Source organism: Hypanus sabinus, chromosome 1 (assembly GCF_030144855.1).
Source record: "Hypanus sabinus isolate sHypSab1 chromosome 1, sHypSab1.hap1, whole genome shotgun sequence".
Lineage (NCBI taxonomy): Eukaryota > Metazoa > Chordata > Chondrichthyes > Myliobatiformes > Dasyatidae > Hypanus > Hypanus sabinus.
Window position 1 is genome coordinate 163,393,226 of NC_082706.1, and position 19,677 is coordinate 163,412,902.

A 19,677-nucleotide genomic window follows, 5' to 3' on the forward strand; every position below is an offset into this window, starting at 1 on the left:
TGCTTGTTCTCAGGCATGTTTGCTTGTTTGTATAGTTTTTTTTCTGCAGCAGTGTATTTTCCAGCTTCTCAATTATTATAACAGCAAAATGGTAACTAGGGAAAGAATAGGACCCTTTTAAAGAAAAATGTGGTATTCTGTATGTGGAGCCGCAAAAGATGGGTGAGGTCTTAAACAAATATTTTTCATTTGTACATATAATTGACCAGACTGTAGAAGCTAAGGATTAACAAAAATTAATAGAGATATCTTGGAACATATTCACATTACAAAAAAAGGAATGTTACAATTCTTAAAAATTATTATGGTGGATAAGACCCTGGGCCCTGACCAAGTTTATCGTAGGACATTGTGGGATGCTACAGAAGAAATTGCAGGAGCACTGGCAGAAATATTTTCATCATCTTTAGCCACAAATGATGTCCAGAAAGTCTGGAGGATGGCAAATGCTGTGCCTTTATTTAAAAAGGGCAATCCATTGAGCCTAAAATCAGAGGTGGGATCGTTTTAGGAGCAGTAAGACCATAACATGTAAGAGCAGGATTAGGCCAATTGGTCCATCAAGTCTGCTGTGCCATTCCATCATTCCATGATTTATTACGCCTCTCAATCCTAATCTCCTGCCTTCTCCCTGTAACCTTTGACACCTTGACTAACCAAGAACCTATCAACCTCTGCTTTAAGTATACTCAATGACTTGCACACCACACCCATCCATGGCAATGAATTCCACAGATCCACGACCAAGAGCCTAAAGAAAATCCTTCTCATCTCTGTTCCAAATGGGTGTTACGAGGCTGTTACATCTGGTCCTAGTCTCACCCAGTGTAGGAAACATCCTTTCCAAATCCACTCTCTCTACACCCTTCAATATTTGATAAGTTTCAATGAGGTCCTCCCATATTCTTCTAAATTCCAGTGCGTACATGATCAGAGCCATCAAACGTTCTTCATACATTAACCCTTTCATTCCCAGAATCATTCTCATCAACCTCCTCTGGGCCCTCTCCAATGTCAGCACATATTTTCTTAGATAAGGAACCCAAAACTGCTCAAAATACTCCCAGATGTGGACTGAATAATGTCTTATAAAGTATCAGCATTAACATCTTTGCTCTTATATTCTAGTCCTCTCAAAATTAATGCTAACATTGTATTTTCCTTTCTCTCCATTGACTCAGCCTGTAAATTAACTTTTAGAGAATCTTGCACAAGAACTCCCAAGTCCCTTTGTACTTCAGTTTCTTGTATTTTCTCTCCATCTAGAAAATAGTCAATCCTCTTATTTCTTCTACCAAAGTGCATGGCCATATACTTCCCAACACTGTATTCCATCTACCACTTCTTTGCTCATTATCCAATCGATCCAAATCCTTCTGAAGACTCCCTGCTTCTTCAGCATTACCTCCCCTTCTAACTATTTTTGTATCATCTGTAAACTTGGCCACAAAGCCATCAACTCTGTCATCCACATCATTGACGTATAACATGTAAAGAAGCAGTCTAATGACACCACTTGTCACCAGCAGCCAACCAGATAAGGCTCCCATTATTCCGACTCTTTGCCTCCTGCCAGTCAACTGATCTTCCATCTATACTCATAACTTTCCGGGTATACCATGTGTTCTTATATTGTTAAACAGCCTCATATACTGCCTTGTCAAAGGCCTTCTGAAATCCAAGTAAACAGCATCTACTGACTCTCCTTTGTTTATCCTATCTGTTACTTCCCCAAAGAATTACAGCAGATTTGTCATGCAAGACTTCTCCTTAAGGAAACCATGTTGACTGTGGCCTTCTTTATCATGCACCTCCAAGTACCCCAAAACCTCATCCTTAATGTTGAATCTCATTTTTTCTTCTAAACACAAAGTGCACTGCAGATGCTGTGGTCAAATCAAGATGTACAAAAAGCTGGATGTACTCAGCATGTTGGGCAGCATCCGTTGAAAAAAGCAGTCAACGTTTCGGGTCGAAACCCTTCGTCAGGACTAAAGAAGGAGACAGGGGCCCTATAAAGAAGGTGGTGAGAGGGTGGAAAACCAATCAGAGGAAAGATCAAGGGATGGGGGAGTGGTAGCAGGAGGGGGATAGGCAGGAGAGGTGAAGAAGGAATCTAAGGGGAAAGCACTATGGGTAGTAGAAGAAGGCAGAGTCATGAGAGGTGATAGGCAGCTAGAAGAGGAGACAGAGTAGAGGTAGGATGGGGAAGGGAGAGGGAGGGAATTACCGGAAGTTGGAGAATTCGATGTTCATACCAAGGGGCTGGAGACTACCCAGACGGTATATGAGATGTTGTTCCTCCAACCGAAGTCTGGCCTCATCATGGCAGTAGAGGAGGCCACGTATGGACATATCCGAATGGGAATGAGAGGAAGTGAGTGGCAACTGGGAGATCCTGTCAGTTGTAGGTGCTCGACGATGCGGTCCCCCAATCTGCATCAGGTCTCACCAATGCAGAGGAGGCTGCACCGGGAGCATCGGATGCAATAGATTACCCCAATAGATGCACAAGTGAAGTGTTGTCTCACCTGGAAGGACTGTTTGGGGCCCTGAATGGTGGTAAGAGATGAGGTAGTCACAAAGGGTTTCGACCCGAAACATTGACTGTTTCTTTCAACCTGCTGAGTTCATCCAGCTTTTTTGTACATCTTCATTTTTTCTTCTTCCTTCTTAAAAATTGCCATGTCATTTGCAATCTTCCAGTCCTCTGGAACCATTTCAGAATTTACTGATTTTTGGAAGATTATTACTGCTGCCTCCAAAGTCTCTTCAGCACTCTTTTTCAGAACCCTGGGGTCTGGTCCAGGTGACTTATCTACCTTCTGACATTTCAGCTTCCCAAGCACCTTCTCCTTAGTATTAGCAGCTGCACTCACTTCAGCCCCCGACACTCGTAGTGAAAAGTTGGTAGTGAAGATACTTAGTTCATGCTATTGGGACGGGATTTCCTGGATTTAGACAGTGAGGAATTAGCCTTGAGGTGACATTGTCTGAGTCAGGATGGAGGAAGTTGCATATGTTGAGGTTGCAATGCACTTTTTGATCTTGCCTTAGGGGTGTAAGCTACAGATTCAGATGTTGTTAGTGTAGCAAAGACAGGTAATTTCAGTGCTTTTTGAGGATTGCAGAGACTGCTGCAAAAGTGCACTTGTAGTGGAGGGTGTAATCTTAAAGTAGGTACCACATTTTGTTTTGTTAATGGTGTAGATGATGCAAAATATGAAAGTGAAACAGTAGAGGAGCCAGCAATAGAGTTCAAAAGGACACAGGCAGACTTTAAGAGTGGGACATATGGGAGATGAAATTTAATTCAGCAGTCTGAAATGACACATTTTAGTTGGGAGAATAAGAAGAAACAGTACATAAACAGAGAAGATTTTAAAGAGGCTGATAAAAGGGGGAAACTATGGGGTGTCTGTGTTGACCAAGTTAACATAATGGTTAATAGACCATGTGTCTTTCAGGATTTTACAAAAAATGGACAGAGCATGAAATTTGAGCAGATGCACTAACAAAGTAAAATGCCAGTTCAGTCCTGGCTATAGAAGTGTGTCCTGTAACAGGCACTATATTTTAGCAAGGTAATGAATTTTAAGTCGTATCATCCCCCACCCACCTGGCTTCACCTATCACCTTCTAACTTGTCCTCCTTCTTCCCCCCCCCCCACTTCATTCTGCTACCTTCCCTCTTCCTTTCCATTCCCGATGAAGAGTCTTGGCTCAAAACGTCAACTGCTTATTCATTTCCATAGACGCTGCCTGACCTGCTAAATTCCTCTGGCATTTTGTTTGTGTTAACCATGATTATAACTGAAAAATTTCCAGAACCTGGCAGTATCATTTCCAGCCTGTTAAAAGTAGGTGTTGAAATTATAGATATTTTAAGAACATAAGCATGTAAGAAATAAAAACAGAGGTAGGTAATCTGGCCCTTTAAGAAATTGATCAAAATCATGGCATATCCTCTACTTTAATTTCATTTTTTCTGCAGTATCCCTACATTTCTTGGTTTCTTTGGTATCCAGACTCCTACCAACCTCTGCTTTGAAGACAGTAACCTAGCCTCCACAACTCTTTGAGATGGAGAATTCCAAAGAGTCACCACTGTTTTTGTAAAGGAATTTCTCCTCATCTCAGTTCTAAATGTCCCACTGCTTAATCTGAGGCTACGTCCATACTAGACCGGATAATTTTGAAAATGCCGGTTTCGCGTAAAAACAATAGGCATCCACACCAAGTGTTTTTGAAAGTACCTCCATCCACATTAAAACGGGTATTTGGACGAATCTCCTCCTACTGGACATGCGCAGGACACATCTACAGAAAACAAGCGACATGTCTGATGTCGAATCTCGCAGTGAAAGTGCGCATTTGTGCAGTTACAGACAAGAAAAACTTAAAAGGAAGTTGCCACTCACGCAGGAGGGCTTAAAACTTAAAAAAAAACAAATACTGGAGAGTATGTAGGCAACCGACAGGGAGTTCACGGACAGTATGACCCAGCTGATGATGAACATTGAAAAACTGACATTGAACATTGAAAACATTGAACATTGTCTAAAGTATTAGTCTAACATGGAAAAACTCTGTTGCATTAATAAAGCACCTTGTTAAATGTATAAAACAAGTCTGCATCAGTGTTATCTTGTATTTCCATACAATGTTACAGTAGGCTGTTACACATCTATTGTCAGAAAAGTACTTGCATAAATAGGTAAAGCACCTTCATATGAGCAAGGACAGAAAACAGGGCAAAGTGAGTATACTTATTTATTCAGTAAGTTATGGGTCAAAGTATTTGGTGAGTACATTTCTAACTCTTCTGGCTTCAGTCTCATTGCCATCTGTTCTGAAATTGTTAGGTTTGTGTGGGGGGTTGTGTTTAGGAAAACAATGAAATGCCTCCATCTGTCCTGGCATGTCATGACAGTGTTTTAGAAATTTCCAGTTACCCCGTCCACACTACTCTTACCCAAGTGGCTTTTTCAAATTTACACACTCTAGAGGGTGTTATAGGAAAGCTCCTTTTTCAGGGGAAGAAAACACCATTTCAGTGTGGACGGAAGGTCAAAATGAAGAGAAAAAGCTTTGATTACGGATTTATCTGGTCTAGTGTGGACGTAGCCTGAGACTTCAACCCCTGATTCTAGAATCCCTGGGCAGAGTTTTGTAAATCCCCATAATTCTTCTAATTTGTTGAGAATCCAGAATCAGAATCAGGTTTATTATCTGGCATGAAATTTGTTAACTTAGCAGCAGCAGTTCAATGCAATACATAATCTAGCAGAGAGAGAAAACATAATAATAAATAAAATAAAACATGATAAATAAACAAGTAAATCAATTACATATATTGAATAGATTTTTTGAATATGCAAAATCAGAAATACTGTATATCAAAAAACTGAGGTAGTGTTCATGGATTCAATGTCCACATAGGTATCAGGTGGCAGAGGAGAAGAAGCTGTTCCTGAATCGCTGAGTGTGTGCCTTCAGGCTTCTGTATCTCCTACCTGATGGTAACAGTGAGAAAAGGGCATGCCCTGGGTGCTGCCAGTAAAGGCCAAAGACTTACAAAAATAATGTAGCCGGCACATGGAAAATTAGTCTCCACCTCAAGGGTGTTGAAATTCAAATGTATAGAATTTATGTATGGACCAATAGTTAATATATATCTGAAGTAATATATGTAAGACTGTTGAGCAATTATGGAACCAATTCAGAAAAATGGAGGCTATGTGCATATGAATCATGACTCAACTGAATGCCAAAAAATGTCTTGAGGAAGGTACTGTATATGGCTCCTCCACTCAACTCGAAATAATTAAGAAAATACTATCAAGCAAACTTTTCAGGTATGATTTATACTGAAACTGTAAAAGTCAGTCAAGAAAAAGGAGAAGGCAATTACAATATCTTCGAAGGTAACTAATAAGAAATGCTCAAAAATCATAAAGTAAAAATATCAATATGTTTCCTGTTGCACTCAAAACACTAGATTTATTTTAATTTAGCATGCATTTTTCATCCGAATAATGCAAACTATTGACATATGTGGTTCTTTAGTCTCAGAATGAAGCTCTTCTGACATTACTCGGCCTACAGGGATTAATAGGGATGTGCATAAGAGCAAGGGTGTTCATGCTTAGTCTAATTATGTGTTCGATATTCTTAATTACAAGCTATTTTTATGAAGAATTTGTTTCATGTCCAATTAAAGGTGACTAGATTTAAGCATAGAAGAAATTCTAACCAGGAGAATCAAACCTTGCAGTTTGGTCCGTGTGGTTGACAACATAGAAAAGAAGAATGGTTCAATTGCAGATCCTTTCTCAATAAATTGTCAGCAGTCATTGTGATGCCACCTGTGCAAACCAGTTCTTCTTTAGTTTTCAATAATTGGTTATTGTATGAATCTCAAGATTTGTATTTCCTGAAACACAGAAGATTCACATGTAATTTGATTAAGGTTACCTGATTTTGAAAGGAATTGATATATGGAAGTTTTTTTCTTGTGAAGATGTCTAAAGTGAAGAAATATACTATTAAGGAGAAAAGATGGAAAGTATTTATGTAGAGCAAGTGTGGAATGTCTCCCAGGAAAACATGGATAGTAACTCAATGATTTTAAGTGTAAGATTTTTGAAAGTCAAGTTATATTGGGAATGAACTGAGAATACAAATAAACTCTAATGTTATGGAATATGGAAATGTGCTTGAACAGGTGAACAGTTTTCTTTTATTCTGTTGTTCCAGTCTAGAGTCCAAATTGTAAAGCATTATAGCATTAAAATTGTTTTTATTAGATATTATATTTGAATATTCTAACAAAGAATACATTATTTTTATTTCACTTTATGGAAACATTGCTCAGGTGAATTTACTCCTGAAATGCAGTTACGTATTCGACAAGAAATCGAAAAGGAAAAGAAGGTTGAACAATGGAAGGAAAAATTCTTTGAACAATACTATGGAGAAAAGTAAGCACTTACAGGTTCTTATCTATTGCAGCCAAATCTTTTACATTTTGAGCTGTGTTTTTTGCACAATTTTAATTTTCTACAATAACATTAGCTCTTGCTTTTTAGTTCACATGTTTTTGTAGTACTTTCTATTTTTGTATCTTTCCTTGACAGGTGCCCTCTGGCAGCTGGCTGGTCAATCAACTACTGCTGACAAGACAGGCAGTTCTTTTCCCGATAGAGACTAATCCATATTTTTGGTCAATCACATTGCACTGTTATTTTAGCTGCTCTTCACAGTAAAATGCTGTGGTACCTATTCAGTACCTATTCTGGTACCCCAGTACTTCATAGCAGAAAATGCACCCTCCTCCCACACACATTACAGACTTAAATATAAATATCCAGCTTTGCTACCCTCTAACAAATGACCACACTGGGGAAAATCTGCTGCTAGCTCCCTGCCTTGGAATTATGCTGTTCCTTGCTGTGTAGTCCCAGGCATATAAAGTAATCTCCTAAAGAGGCCGTGACATACAGCAAAGGCTAATTTCCAAAGCTCATGGGCATTTTAAACTTTTATTGAATATTTGTGACCGTCCTTTAGCTTCACAGACATTCCCTTAGATTCAGGAACTACTGCAAAATACAAATGGAAAAAACTGAATTTTGAAAAAGTAAGTTTAGACACTAAAATGCACAATTAAAACTATGAAGTACATTTAAATTTACTCATTTAATAAAATAATCTACTGACTCTTCATTGAGTTGAGCAATCTCACAAGCACAGCAGGCAAATTCCCTTCCCTGAGAGGGTGTTATCAACAAATGACCGTGTTTTCTATTAGGTTCCTGAAGGAGTCCATTGGCCTGGTGCCTAGTGCAGACCTTTGAGGCTTGCAACTTATCTGTTGCATAAGACATGCTGCAGTCTGCATCTGGGAATTGAAGATTCTGTCTAATTTGGTGTTTAAAAGACAAAAGATCTAAATGGAAGATGTGGACCATTATTGGAGTACATAATTAATGTTTTGTTTTACATATTAATGTATTCCGCTGAACTGTTAACATAGAAAGTCTTCTGCTTTAGTTTCAAGATACTAATAAAGAGATATTCTCTTTGTTGCAATTGTTATATTCATCTCTTCTGTTGTATTCAGATCAGGAATAACACAAGAAGAAGCAATGAAGCTGGAATCAGTAAAACATTCTTTAGAAAATCAAGACAGCTCTTCATTTTCACCACAAAGCATCGCATCAGAGTCTTGTCAGATCACATCTGATAGTAAATGTGAAAGCAAAATAAATCTTGTGCCTTATTCAGATCTGCAACAAACACAGTGCATCATACAGAAAACTCCAGCCAAAGAGCCATCCAAAACTGCAAAAGGAGAGGATATGCTAATATCCTTGTGCTCAGATATTACCTCAGATGAATCTGTTATTCAGGAAGAGATAGCTGAAGAAGTTGAACCAACTATTTGTGGAAATCATAATGAAAGCAAACCTCTCCAGTCTAATATGTCTGATATTGATCATTCATGTTTGCTTAGTCCTGACAAAGCAGAACAAGTAGTATTGACAGATGATTTGAAGTCTAATCTAAATACTCAATGTATCAAGGAGTTTGAGTCCCAGTCTGAGCATACCATAGATCCACAGGCAACTTCCCTGGAGACATCTGGCATATCTTTCCAACTGCTTTCTTCCACTTCTACACCCTCTCAATTCTCTGATTCCTTTGATGCAACTAATAGTGACATAAGTGAGTCAGTGCATAATACAAGTAATGAAGAGAGTACCATGGAACATACTTACAGTGAAAGGCTCGCAGCATTCACTGATAATCTCTGTTCTCCAGGAGGGAATGCACAGTGCACGTCCCAACAACCCTTAACCTCTATATGCTCTGAAACCTCTGAAACTGAGAACACAGATTCGGAAAACCATCTCCGGATATTGCAGAGCATCCCTCAGTCACCACCACAGACATCAACACCTTCAGACTCTCCCACATTATCTTTTGAAGGATTTAGAAAAGATAAAGACCTTGAGTTCCACAAAAGAAAACCACCAGAGCAGCACATTCTGGAGATTTGTCATGAGAAAAGACCTAAAATTGAAAACGATCAGACCATTTCCACTCCATCCAGCAGATCTCAAAGTGAAAAAGAAATGCCTTCTCAGGAAGAGCCAAAGGTTCCGCCAATCAAGGTACGTTACATGGAGATGAAGAGCTTAATAAGGTGTGGCAGAGTGAACTATGTTCTTATTATATTCCCATAAAGAGCAATTGTTTTTTCACCAAAATGCTAAACTGCCTTAATTTACTGTCATGTTTATATGTATTTACATCTGTTTCATTGCCCTAGTTGGCTTCAAAATTTTCTTTTGGTATAAAAACAGTTTTTTTCAAAATAAATTATAAACATTTCCAAAAACTCAAATCATCAGTGCAATCTACAGTATTTTATTTGGACCACATTATTGGATACTTTATTGAATATATTTAAAGGACTTTTAGTTCAATAAAGCTTTAACACTTAAGGTCTTTAATTTAACACTGGATGTTTCAGTAACTGACTGTGTTTAATAGAATAAATAAATATGACATGGTTAAGAATTGGCATCTTCAAAATCCTATATATGGGTCATTTGCAGTTTATGAACACCTGACTTATGTATAGCTTGTACATACGGAGCATAGCATTTAGGTCCGCAAGTGGGATGTATTTACCCACGACTGTAGGGCTGCTTGCTACGTCTACTATGTAGGATCTCAGTTCACGGCTGCATTTCCAATTTGTGAACTATTCAATTTACAAACTGTTTACAGAAACAGAATCCTGCCATGATCCCCGAACAACTAATGAATGCCTTAAGTGTCTTAAAATGATAATAGTAATCTTCATTTTCATTATTTTCAAGAAAATTCCCACATTGAGTTTCAGGTCCCAGCACTTTCTCAGAACAGCCTTTTGGTGTGGATCTTAGGGCTTGAAACATGAACTGTTTCTCAGTTTTCAGATGTTATCTGAACTGCTGAGCTCTTTGGTTTTTATTTGAGCAGCTTTTTTTCCTGATTTTCAAGTTCTTTCCTAGATTTAGATTCCAGCTCTGTAAAAAAATAGGTGTTGCCCATTTGCTGTTTCTGTTTAACATGCAAGCAGGAAACCTCTTTGAAAAGAATGAGTTACTCTCAATGAGCTGAATATGTACTGGTTACCAAACGTGAATTTTGCTACAATGGAACACAGAGTGCATCACTTTTGAAAATTGTATGAAGACAAACATAAACTGAACCAGAGTGTTGTCTGTCACAGGTTTTTACCATCTTAGCTGGTGGCCTTTTGGAACATATAATAAGGCTGCTTTTGTTGCTGAGCCATGCTCAAGATGTAAATTCTCTCCACAGAATATTACATGTCCCACTTACTCATGTAATCAAAGTGTTTATGCGGAACTTCTGGTCAGTGATGAGCTCCAGTATGTTTGTGCTGGAGGATTTGACAGTGATGGTTTTGATGCACCATCAATAACTCACACTGAGACGTAAGGCGAGATATCGGCTTTTATTGACTGGAAGAAGGAACCAGGAGTGAGTTTCCATCATACTATGTCCTGGAGACTGAGGCCGAGCGTCAGGCCTCAGATCGCCTTTATACAGGGGCCTGTGGGAGGAGCCACAGGAGCAGTCAGCAGGGGCATGTCCCGACAGGCACATAGTTCACCACAGGTTTACTCAATATTAAAGGCCTATATTCTGTTTCAAATCCATACAAACTGCTTGAATAGAGCAGTTCCTCAAACAGTGCTCAGGAATTTCTCTGACAATTTTGCTGGAGAGGTTTAAGATGGAGGAGTCTACTTAGACTGGATTTGTACAGATTTTGCTGTCCTGAAACCCTGACGTATTTCAGCCATGATTCACGTCCTGCTGTGCTTTGTCTTAATCTCTTGTGGCTTTTTATTCTGTATGTTTCTTTACACATAGAGCCAGGTCACATTAAAGGATGGTTGGTGGTTCTGCAGAAAATTGCAGGGTGTGTATTAACACATCCATAGCACTGCACAGCAGTGTGAAAATGTGGAGTGTGCTGAATGTCAGGAGCAGACGTATTGGACCTGCCTACCCACCTCCCACATTTATTTTCAGCTCCATAACAACTCAATCGCATATTTTGTTTGGACCATTCATTTGAAAGGGACACCGCTCTTTATAAAAATGTAACTTTAACCCAGTGTTTCTTTATTTTATGGTTTTATTTCTCTTCTTAGTTATTTTATATCAAGTGACAGTATTTTAATATGTTTGAGAGTAGATCTTTTTTTTGTTTTTTAATTAAAAATCAATATCAACTGTTTGATATGAAGCAGGGTTGGCTGGGCAGAGCCACAGAGCTGATGTCCTTGTGTTCAGACCTGGCTGATGCGAGTGAACAGTCACACGTAGAGCTCCTGTATGGCCACATCTGCCTTCAGAGGCTCTATGGCCTCAAGGTCTCATACAGAGAGCAAATGTGGTCTTATCGAGTAAAGTCTGGCCTTCTAGTTTCCAATAAACTAGATTAGATAATTTTATTATCATATACATAAAATTCCTTGTTTGCATGAATGTCACAATATGCAATATACTTTCATAAAAATGCAACAATAAATACAATAACAAGCGCAAAACAGCAGAATCGTCCAAAGATTGTCACACAATCTGAAGTAGTGCAAAAAAAATACTAGAGTGATGTTAGAGAAATAACAGAGAGGTAGAATTAAGAGTATGGGAACATGGCAGCACCACAAAGAGAGGGATGTTAAGAGGTGAAGGGTATTTGAAGAATCTAGTAACAGTGGGGAACCAGCTGTACTTCGGCCTGGTTGTCAGGGTTCTCAACCTCATCTAGCTTCTCCAGAAAGTATCCAGTGTCAAACGTATGTAGTCTTATAACCATTGATTGACAAAAAAATCAAGCCACTATTTGTACTAAGCTATCACCCTCACCACTTTTACAATGGACTTTATTGTTCCAACATTTAGATGTGCACACCGATACAAAAAGAAATTGTATTGTCTCTAAGGTATTAAGTGAAAATTAGAGGATGATTCAATGGCTGAGTCTATACTGATGTGACACAAGACAGAATTTAAAGGCAGGAGGCATGATTTTCATCTTTCTCACCTGGGTAACCAGAAGGAGTGGATCCTGCAAAAACATCCCATTATTTTCATTCTGATGAACTCAATGGAATGAAGATCAGACATGCTCTTAACAGGCTGATGATCTAATCTGTCTGTTTCCCATTTGAGCAAAGAAGCAAGTAGAAAGACTAGTTGGAGGAACTTAGCCAGTTAGGCAGCATCTATAGAGGGGAATAAACTGTTGATATTTTGGGCTGATTCCCTTTATCGGGACTTTGATCCTTAGGATCCTGATGCAGAGTCTCAGTCTGAGGTGTCAACTGTTTATTCCCCTCTATAGGTGCTGCGGAATTTGCTAAATTCCTCCAACATATTGTGTAGAAAGGCTCCTTCTGGGTTTGTGGGATTATACAGAGAGTATCCTAGAGGATTGGGAAGTTCTGAAACAGGGAGTGTTATCAGAGGAACTGGTGGAGTAAAGAAACTCTCCCGTTCCCTTTATCACTAAGGGCTGTGAAGGCATTTACCTTTTTCAGGTGCAGTTCAGGTTTTTGTTGCCCCAATAGCAAGGGTTTCTTTTCTGAGCATCTTACGTTAAAGTAAAAAGCACAGGAGAGATGTAAACAGAAATATATAATAGTCAAGGAAGAATTAGCACACTGGTCTGCTTGAGCATCAGTTAAGGCCATTTGAGGAAGAAACTGCTGTGCAATGGGACTTAAGTGAAATTCACAGCAAGAACTTGGAAAGCAATTTTAATTTTTGGTGTACAGTATAACGTAGAACAAGTCAGAACAGTATGGGCCCTTTGGCTCATGATGTGCTGACCTGTATAACCCTACTCCACGATCTATTTAACTCTTTCCTCCTATGTAGCCCATTACCCTCCATTTTTCTTACATCCATATGCCTATCTAAAAGTCTCTTAAATGTTCCAATTTCATCAGCCTCTACCACCACAGCCAGCAGCTGATTGCAGGCATCTAGTGTCCTCTGTGTTAAAAAAAAAACCTATGTCTGACAACTCACTGAAATTTCCCTTCACTCAACTTAAATGGATGTACTCTGGTATTGGACATTTCGGGCATGGGATAAAGATACAGGCTGTCCACTCCATCTATGCCTCACATAATCTTATAAATTTGATCAAGTCACCTCTCATCCTCCTTTGCTTTAAAGAGAAAAGCCCTAGCATGTTCAACTTTTCTTCATACTGTACGATATATTCTCTAATCCTAGCAGCATCCTGGTAAATTTCCTCTGCACTCTCTCTAAATCTTGCACGTCCTTCCTATAAAGAGGCAACCAGAGCTTAACGCAATACTCTTAAGAATGGTCCAATTGATGTTTTATATAGCTGCAACATTTCTTGTGGCTCTTAAACTCAATGCCCCAACTAATAAAGGCTACCAGACCATACCACTTGTTAAACATCCTATCAACTTGCATGGCAACCTTGAGGGGCTTCAACCCTTCTGTACCTCCACACTGCTAGGTATCCTGCCATTAACCTTGTACTCTTCCTTATCTTCCAAAATATATCATTTCCAGATTGAACTCCACCTGCCACTTCACCACACAGCACTCCATCCTGTTTATATCCCACAACAACCTTCTAAACCATCCACAACACCACCAACAACCACAGACAGTAGGACTCTGAACAAATCCCTGCAGAACACAACTTTGGTCACTGACCTCCAAGTAGAATACGCTCCATCTACTAACTCTCTCTGTGCTCTGTGGGCAAGCCGATTCCGAATACATGCAAACAGGAGAAAATCTGCAGATGCTGGAAATCCAAGCAACACATTCAAAATGCTGGAGGAACTCAGCAAGCCAGGCAGCATCTGTGGAAAAAAGCACAGTTGACATTTTGGGCCAAAACCCTTCAGCAGGACTGGAGAAAAAAAGCTGAGAAGTAGGACCATGGGGAACCTTGTCAAATACCTTACTAAAATCCATATACACCATATCGACTGTTTTACCATTAACAATTTGTTTTATCGCTTACTGAAAAAATTCATTTAGGGCTCATGAGGTATGACTTGTCATTCACAAAGCTATATTATTCCTAATAAAACAATGCTTCTCTGAATTCTCATAAACCCTGTCCCTGAGGATCCTCTGTAATAGTTTGCCCACCATAGACATAAAACCAAAGGGTGGTGAATTTGTGAAATTTGTTACCGCATGCAGCTGTGGAGCCCAAGTCACTGGGTGTATTTAAGGCAGAGATTGATAGGTTCTTGATTGGACATGACATCAAAGGTTACTGGGAAAAGACTGGGAACTGGGGTTGAGGAGGAGATAAAAAGGATAACCATGATTGAATGGTGGAGCAGACCCGATGGGTCAGATGGCCTAATTCTGCTCCTACGTCTTATGGTCTGTATTTCTCAGGATTATCCATAATACCTGTCTTGAACAACAGAACAAGATTTGCCTACTTCCATTCCTTGGGTATTACTCCAGTGGCCAGGGAGGAGACAAAGATCATTGTCAATCCCCCAGCAATCTCATCCTCTTATCCCTCAGTAACCTGGATATGTCATACAGTCCCGAGGACATACCTTTACCAATGTTTTTCACAAGCTCCAATATAGCCTCTTTATTATTCTCGACATGCTCCAGCAGTGAAAATCAGTTACCAAAGGTATGATAGAAACCTGTTACTAATTGTTAATATCTGCTAAATGACTAATTGAAATAGTTAAATAATTTGAGCACTGGCAACATGGAACTACAAGATTTTCCAATTTTGATAAGGCACTTCAGAATCAGGTTTATTACCGGCATATCTTCTGAAATTTGTTAACTTTGCTGCAGCAGTACAATGAAATACGTGATAAATATAGAAAAAAGCTGAATTACAGTAAGTATATATATGTATATTAAATAGTTAAACTAAAAAAGTAGTGTAAAAACAGAAATAAGTTTTAAAAAGTAGTGAGGTAGTGTTCATAGGTTCAATGTCCATTTAGAAATCAGATGACAGAGGTGAAAAATCTGTTCCTGACTCATTGAGAGTGTGCTTTTAGGCTTCTGTACTTCCTTCCTGACAGTAACGATGAGACAAGGGTATATCCTTGGTGGTGGGGGTCCTTAATAATGGATGCCTTCCTAAGTCACTGCTCCATGAAGATGACTTAAATACTATGGAGACTAGTACCCATGAAGGAGCTGACTGATGTTATAACTTACTGCAAGTTACTTCAATCCTATGCAGTAGCTCATGCCGGACCATTGCAGCCAGTCAGACTGTTCTCCACGGCACATTTGCAAAGGTTTTTGAGTGTTTTAGGTGACAAACCAAATCTTTTCAAACTCTGAATGAAATATAGCCACTGTCTTGCCTTCTTTCAAGCTGCATCAATATGTTGCAATCAGGTTAGGTTGTCAGAGATATTGACACTCAAGAACTTGAAATTGCTCACTCTCTCTGCTTCTGATCCCTCTGTGAGGACTGGTTTGTGTTTCTGTGTCCTACTTTTTCTGAAGTTCACAATTAGCTCTTTAGTCTTACTAACGTTGAGTGCAAGGTTGTTGCTACAACATAACTCAACTAGCTGCATTACCTCACTCCTGTACACCCTCTCGACCCCATCTGAGATTCTGCCAACAATGGTTGTATCATCAGCAAATTAAGAGATGGTAATTGAGCTGTGCCTAGCCACATTCATGGTGTAGGGAGAGTAGAGCATAGGACTAAACACATATCCCTGCGGAGCACCAGTGTTGATTGTCAATGAGGTGGAGATATTATTTCCAATCCGCACAGATTGTGGTCTTCCAGTTAGGAAGTCGAAGATCCAATTGCAATGAAATATTAGCTTTTGTTTTGGTGGCTCAGGCAAAAGGGGTGTGTGTCAGTGTCAGAGTCCTACGCAATTTGGGAGGAAGGATAAAAGGAGGATATTGGGGCAAGGCAAGTCATTTGGGGCTGTGCAGGCACAGAAAGTTTCAGTGTCAGAGCCCTAACCTCAGCTGCAAATAAAAGAAGCATAGGCTCAAGCAGAATGGCTATTGTCGGAGTGCACCAGTGAGAGAGTGTAAAAATTTTGGATTCACAGGCTTCGGCATGGGCATGCAAAGGCACAGTTAAGAAGAGGCAAGCCTTTTTTTCTTTTTTGTTTAGAGTAGTCAGGATGGAATGCTCCTCCTGTCAAATGCGGGAATTCAGGATACCTGACTGTTTCCGTTATGTGGGAAATGCCCCTTTTGTGGCGACAGGTGTGTTTTAGAATCCGGATTTGCGGATTCTGCTAGGAGAGTTTAAACTAGTTTTACAGGGGGCTGGGAACCAGAGCTCTAGGTCAGTAAGGGAAGGATTGGACCAGAAGGTAGATGTCAGATGTATTGAAGGGCAAAATCGAAATAACAGGTATGATGAGCTGGATAGTTTGAAGTGTGTATATTTTAATGCCAAGGAGTATTATATGGATAACTGTGGTGAACTAAGAGCATGGATCAGTATGTGGAACTATGATATTGTAGCCATTACTGTAACTTTTTTGAGAAAGGGGCAGAAGTGAATGATAAATGTACCAGATTTTCAAAATTTTAGAAACTAGATGAGGAGGTAAAAAAGGGGTGGTGTTACCATACTAATCAGGGACAATATCACAGCTGCACTCAGAGGAGACATAATGGAGGGGTTTGGCTTTGAGTCCATTTGGGTGGAACTCGGGAATAGTAAGGGTGCAGTCACACTGATGGGATTGCAAATAGCCCCAAATAGCCACTGGGACATTGTGAAACAGATATGTAATCAGATTAAGGAAATGTATAAAAATGATAGGGTGGTTGTTATTGAGGATTTCAACTTCCCTAATATATATACTAGTGATGCACCATCAATAACCCTCGGAGATGTGAGACGAGATATAGGCTTTATTGGCTGGAAGAAAGAACAAGCAGCAAGTGACCACCACACTACATCCTGGAGACTGAGGCCAGGGCTGTGTCTCCAATCGCCTTTATACTGGGGTCCGTGGGAGGAGCCACAGGAGCAGTCAGCGGGGGGGGGGGGGGGGGGGGGGTGTCCAGACAGGTATATGTAGTTCACCACATTCACCCCCCCTTTGTTTTAAAAGAGAGTCCCCATGGGGCGAAGTATCTTACAAGTATAATTACAGGTTGAGTCTATCAGGTGGTTGAATCCGTCGCTGCGATCTACGTAGCATCAGCTGTGATTGCACAGGTGCCGGTGGTGATTGCACCGGAGACGGTGGTTGCTCTGGTTCCGGCCTGACTGGAGGTGTCAGCCCACTAGGCATCAGTGATCCCTCATGCGTGTGTGAGACGCCCGGTATGGGAGTGTTGTGAGAAGTCTGTGTAGGGCTTGGAGAAACTCCCCGCTCGACTCGCCGGTTCACTGCCGCCGCATCGCCAAGCGATGTCTTGCGTAGACGGTGTTCATCAGCCGCAGGTACTGTCTTTTGAGGGTGTCCAGTGCCCCTTGGTAGATCGGCAGGTCTCTGATAAGGGAGAATACTTTCGGACTGACTCTGGAAAGGAGGATTTTGTACATTGTGGCAGGCTCAGTCACTGGAATCACTTCCAAGTATGATTGGAAGCTTGCAAGCCAGAGTTCAAAGGCAAGAGCTGCTTCTGGAGCTTGGGGGTCCAAGTCTAATTTTTCCGGATGTAAAATACTCTCCATGTTTTAAAACTTCCGGCCTATAAAATTGATGCACCAGCAATAACTCTCGGAGATGTAAGGCGAGATATAGGCTTTTATTGGCTGGAAGAAAGAACAAGCAGCAAGTGACCACCACACAACATCCTGGAGACTGAGGCCGGGGCTGTGTCTCCAATCGCCTTTATACCGGGGTCCGTGGGAGGAGCCACAGGAGCAGTCAGTGGCGGGGCGTGTCCAGACTGGTATATGTAGTTCACCACAACTAGTTAGTTGAGTGGGATGGCAGCAACAATCTTGCACTCAACGTCAGCAAGAACAATGAGCTGATTGTGGACCACGAAGGGTAAGATGAGAGAACGCAAACCAATTTCTCATAGAGGGATCAGAAGAGGAGAGAGTAAGCAATTTCAAGTTCTTGGGCATCAATACCTAACCCAGACGCAACATATTGATGCAGCTGTAAAGGCAAGACAGCAGCTATATGTCATTCGATGCTTGAAGAGATGGACTTGAACAGGACACCCAGATGGCATGTTGCCTCGCATGTGCCAGGCTCAGAGCCATCTCAGATCAAATCCACAGCATTTTGGAGGGGGAGTGAGAGCAACCAGATGTCTTGGTACATATTGGTACCAATGACATAGGAAGGAAAAGCAAAGAGGTCCTGAAGAGAGCATTTAGAGAGCTAAGCAGAAAGCTGAGAAGCAGGACCTCCTGAGTAGTAATTTCTGGATTCCTACCTGTACAACATGCCAGTGAAGGTAGAAACAGGATGATTTGGTTGATAAATACGTGGCTGAGAAGCTGGTGCAGGGAGCAGGGCTTCAGGTTCTTGGATCATTGGGATCTATTCTGGGGGAGGTATGACCTGTTCAAAAGGGATGGGTTGCACCTGAACCTGAAAAGGACCGATGTTCTCGTGGGCAGGTTTGTTAGAGCTGTTGCAGAGGGTTTAAACTAATTTGGCAGGAGTATGGGAACCAGAGTGAAGGGACTAAGGATAGAACAGATGGTAAAACAAAGATAGCGTGCAGTCACACTGTCAGGAAGGGCAGGCAAATGATAGGACAAAATTGCAGCCAGCAGGGTGAGTATCAGTGCATTAGGGATGCAGAATCAAATAGGGTACCAAATACAGTACTGAAAGTGTTATACCTCAATGCACGGAGTATAACAAATAAGGTGGATGATCTTGTTGCAATTTTACAGGTTGTCAGGTATGATGTTGTGACCGTCACTGAATCACGGCTGAAGGATGGTTGTAGTTGGGAGCTGAATGTCCAAGGTTATTTGTTGTATCAGAGAAATACGAAGGTACACAGAGGTGGTGGCATGGCTTTGTTGGTAAAGAATGGCATCAACTGATGAGAAAGAGGTGCCTTTGGATCAGAAGATGTTAAAACCTTGTGGGTTGGGTTAAGAAACTGCAAGGCTAAAAGGACCCTGATGGCAGTTATATTCAGCCTCCAAACAGTAGCTGGGATGTGAACTACAGATTACAATGGGAAATAGAAAGGAGTGTCAGAAGATCAATGTTATGACAATCTATGAGATGGCTTTTTACAGCAGTTTATTGTTGAGCCTTCTAGGGAATCAGCAGTACTGGATTGGGTGTTATGGAATGAACCAGAGGTGATTATTCAGGAGCTTAATTTAAAGGAACCCTTAAGAAACAGTGATCAGGATATGATTGACTACAACTTGAAATTTGAAAGGGAGAAAGTAAAGTCTGATGTAGCAGTATTTCAGTGGAGTAAAAGAAATTACAGTGGTATGAGAGAGAAGTTGGCACAAGTAAATTGGAAGGAGATGCTGGCAGGGATAACAGTAGAGCAGTAATGGCTTGAGTTTCTGGGAAAAATTAGGAAGGTGCAGGACAGATATATTCCAAAAACAAAGAAATACTCAAATAGCAAAATAATATAACTGTGGCT

The 19,677-nt window shown here is 40.4% G+C and overlaps 1 protein-coding gene across 1 annotated transcript in view; it reads left to right on the top strand.

Moving 5' to 3' along the window:
* LOC132406092 (putative Polycomb group protein ASXL3) overlaps positions 1–19,677 on the top strand; it is a 230,275-nt gene that overhangs the window by 186,866 nt on the left and 23,732 nt on the right. The window contains exons 9-10 of the mRNA XM_059991342.1: positions 6,878–6,983; positions 8,126–9,179. Of these exons, the coding sequence (XP_059847325.1) occupies positions 6,878–6,983; positions 8,126–9,179 (1,160 nt within the window). The remainder of the gene's footprint in view (positions 1–6,877; positions 6,984–8,125; positions 9,180–19,677) is intronic.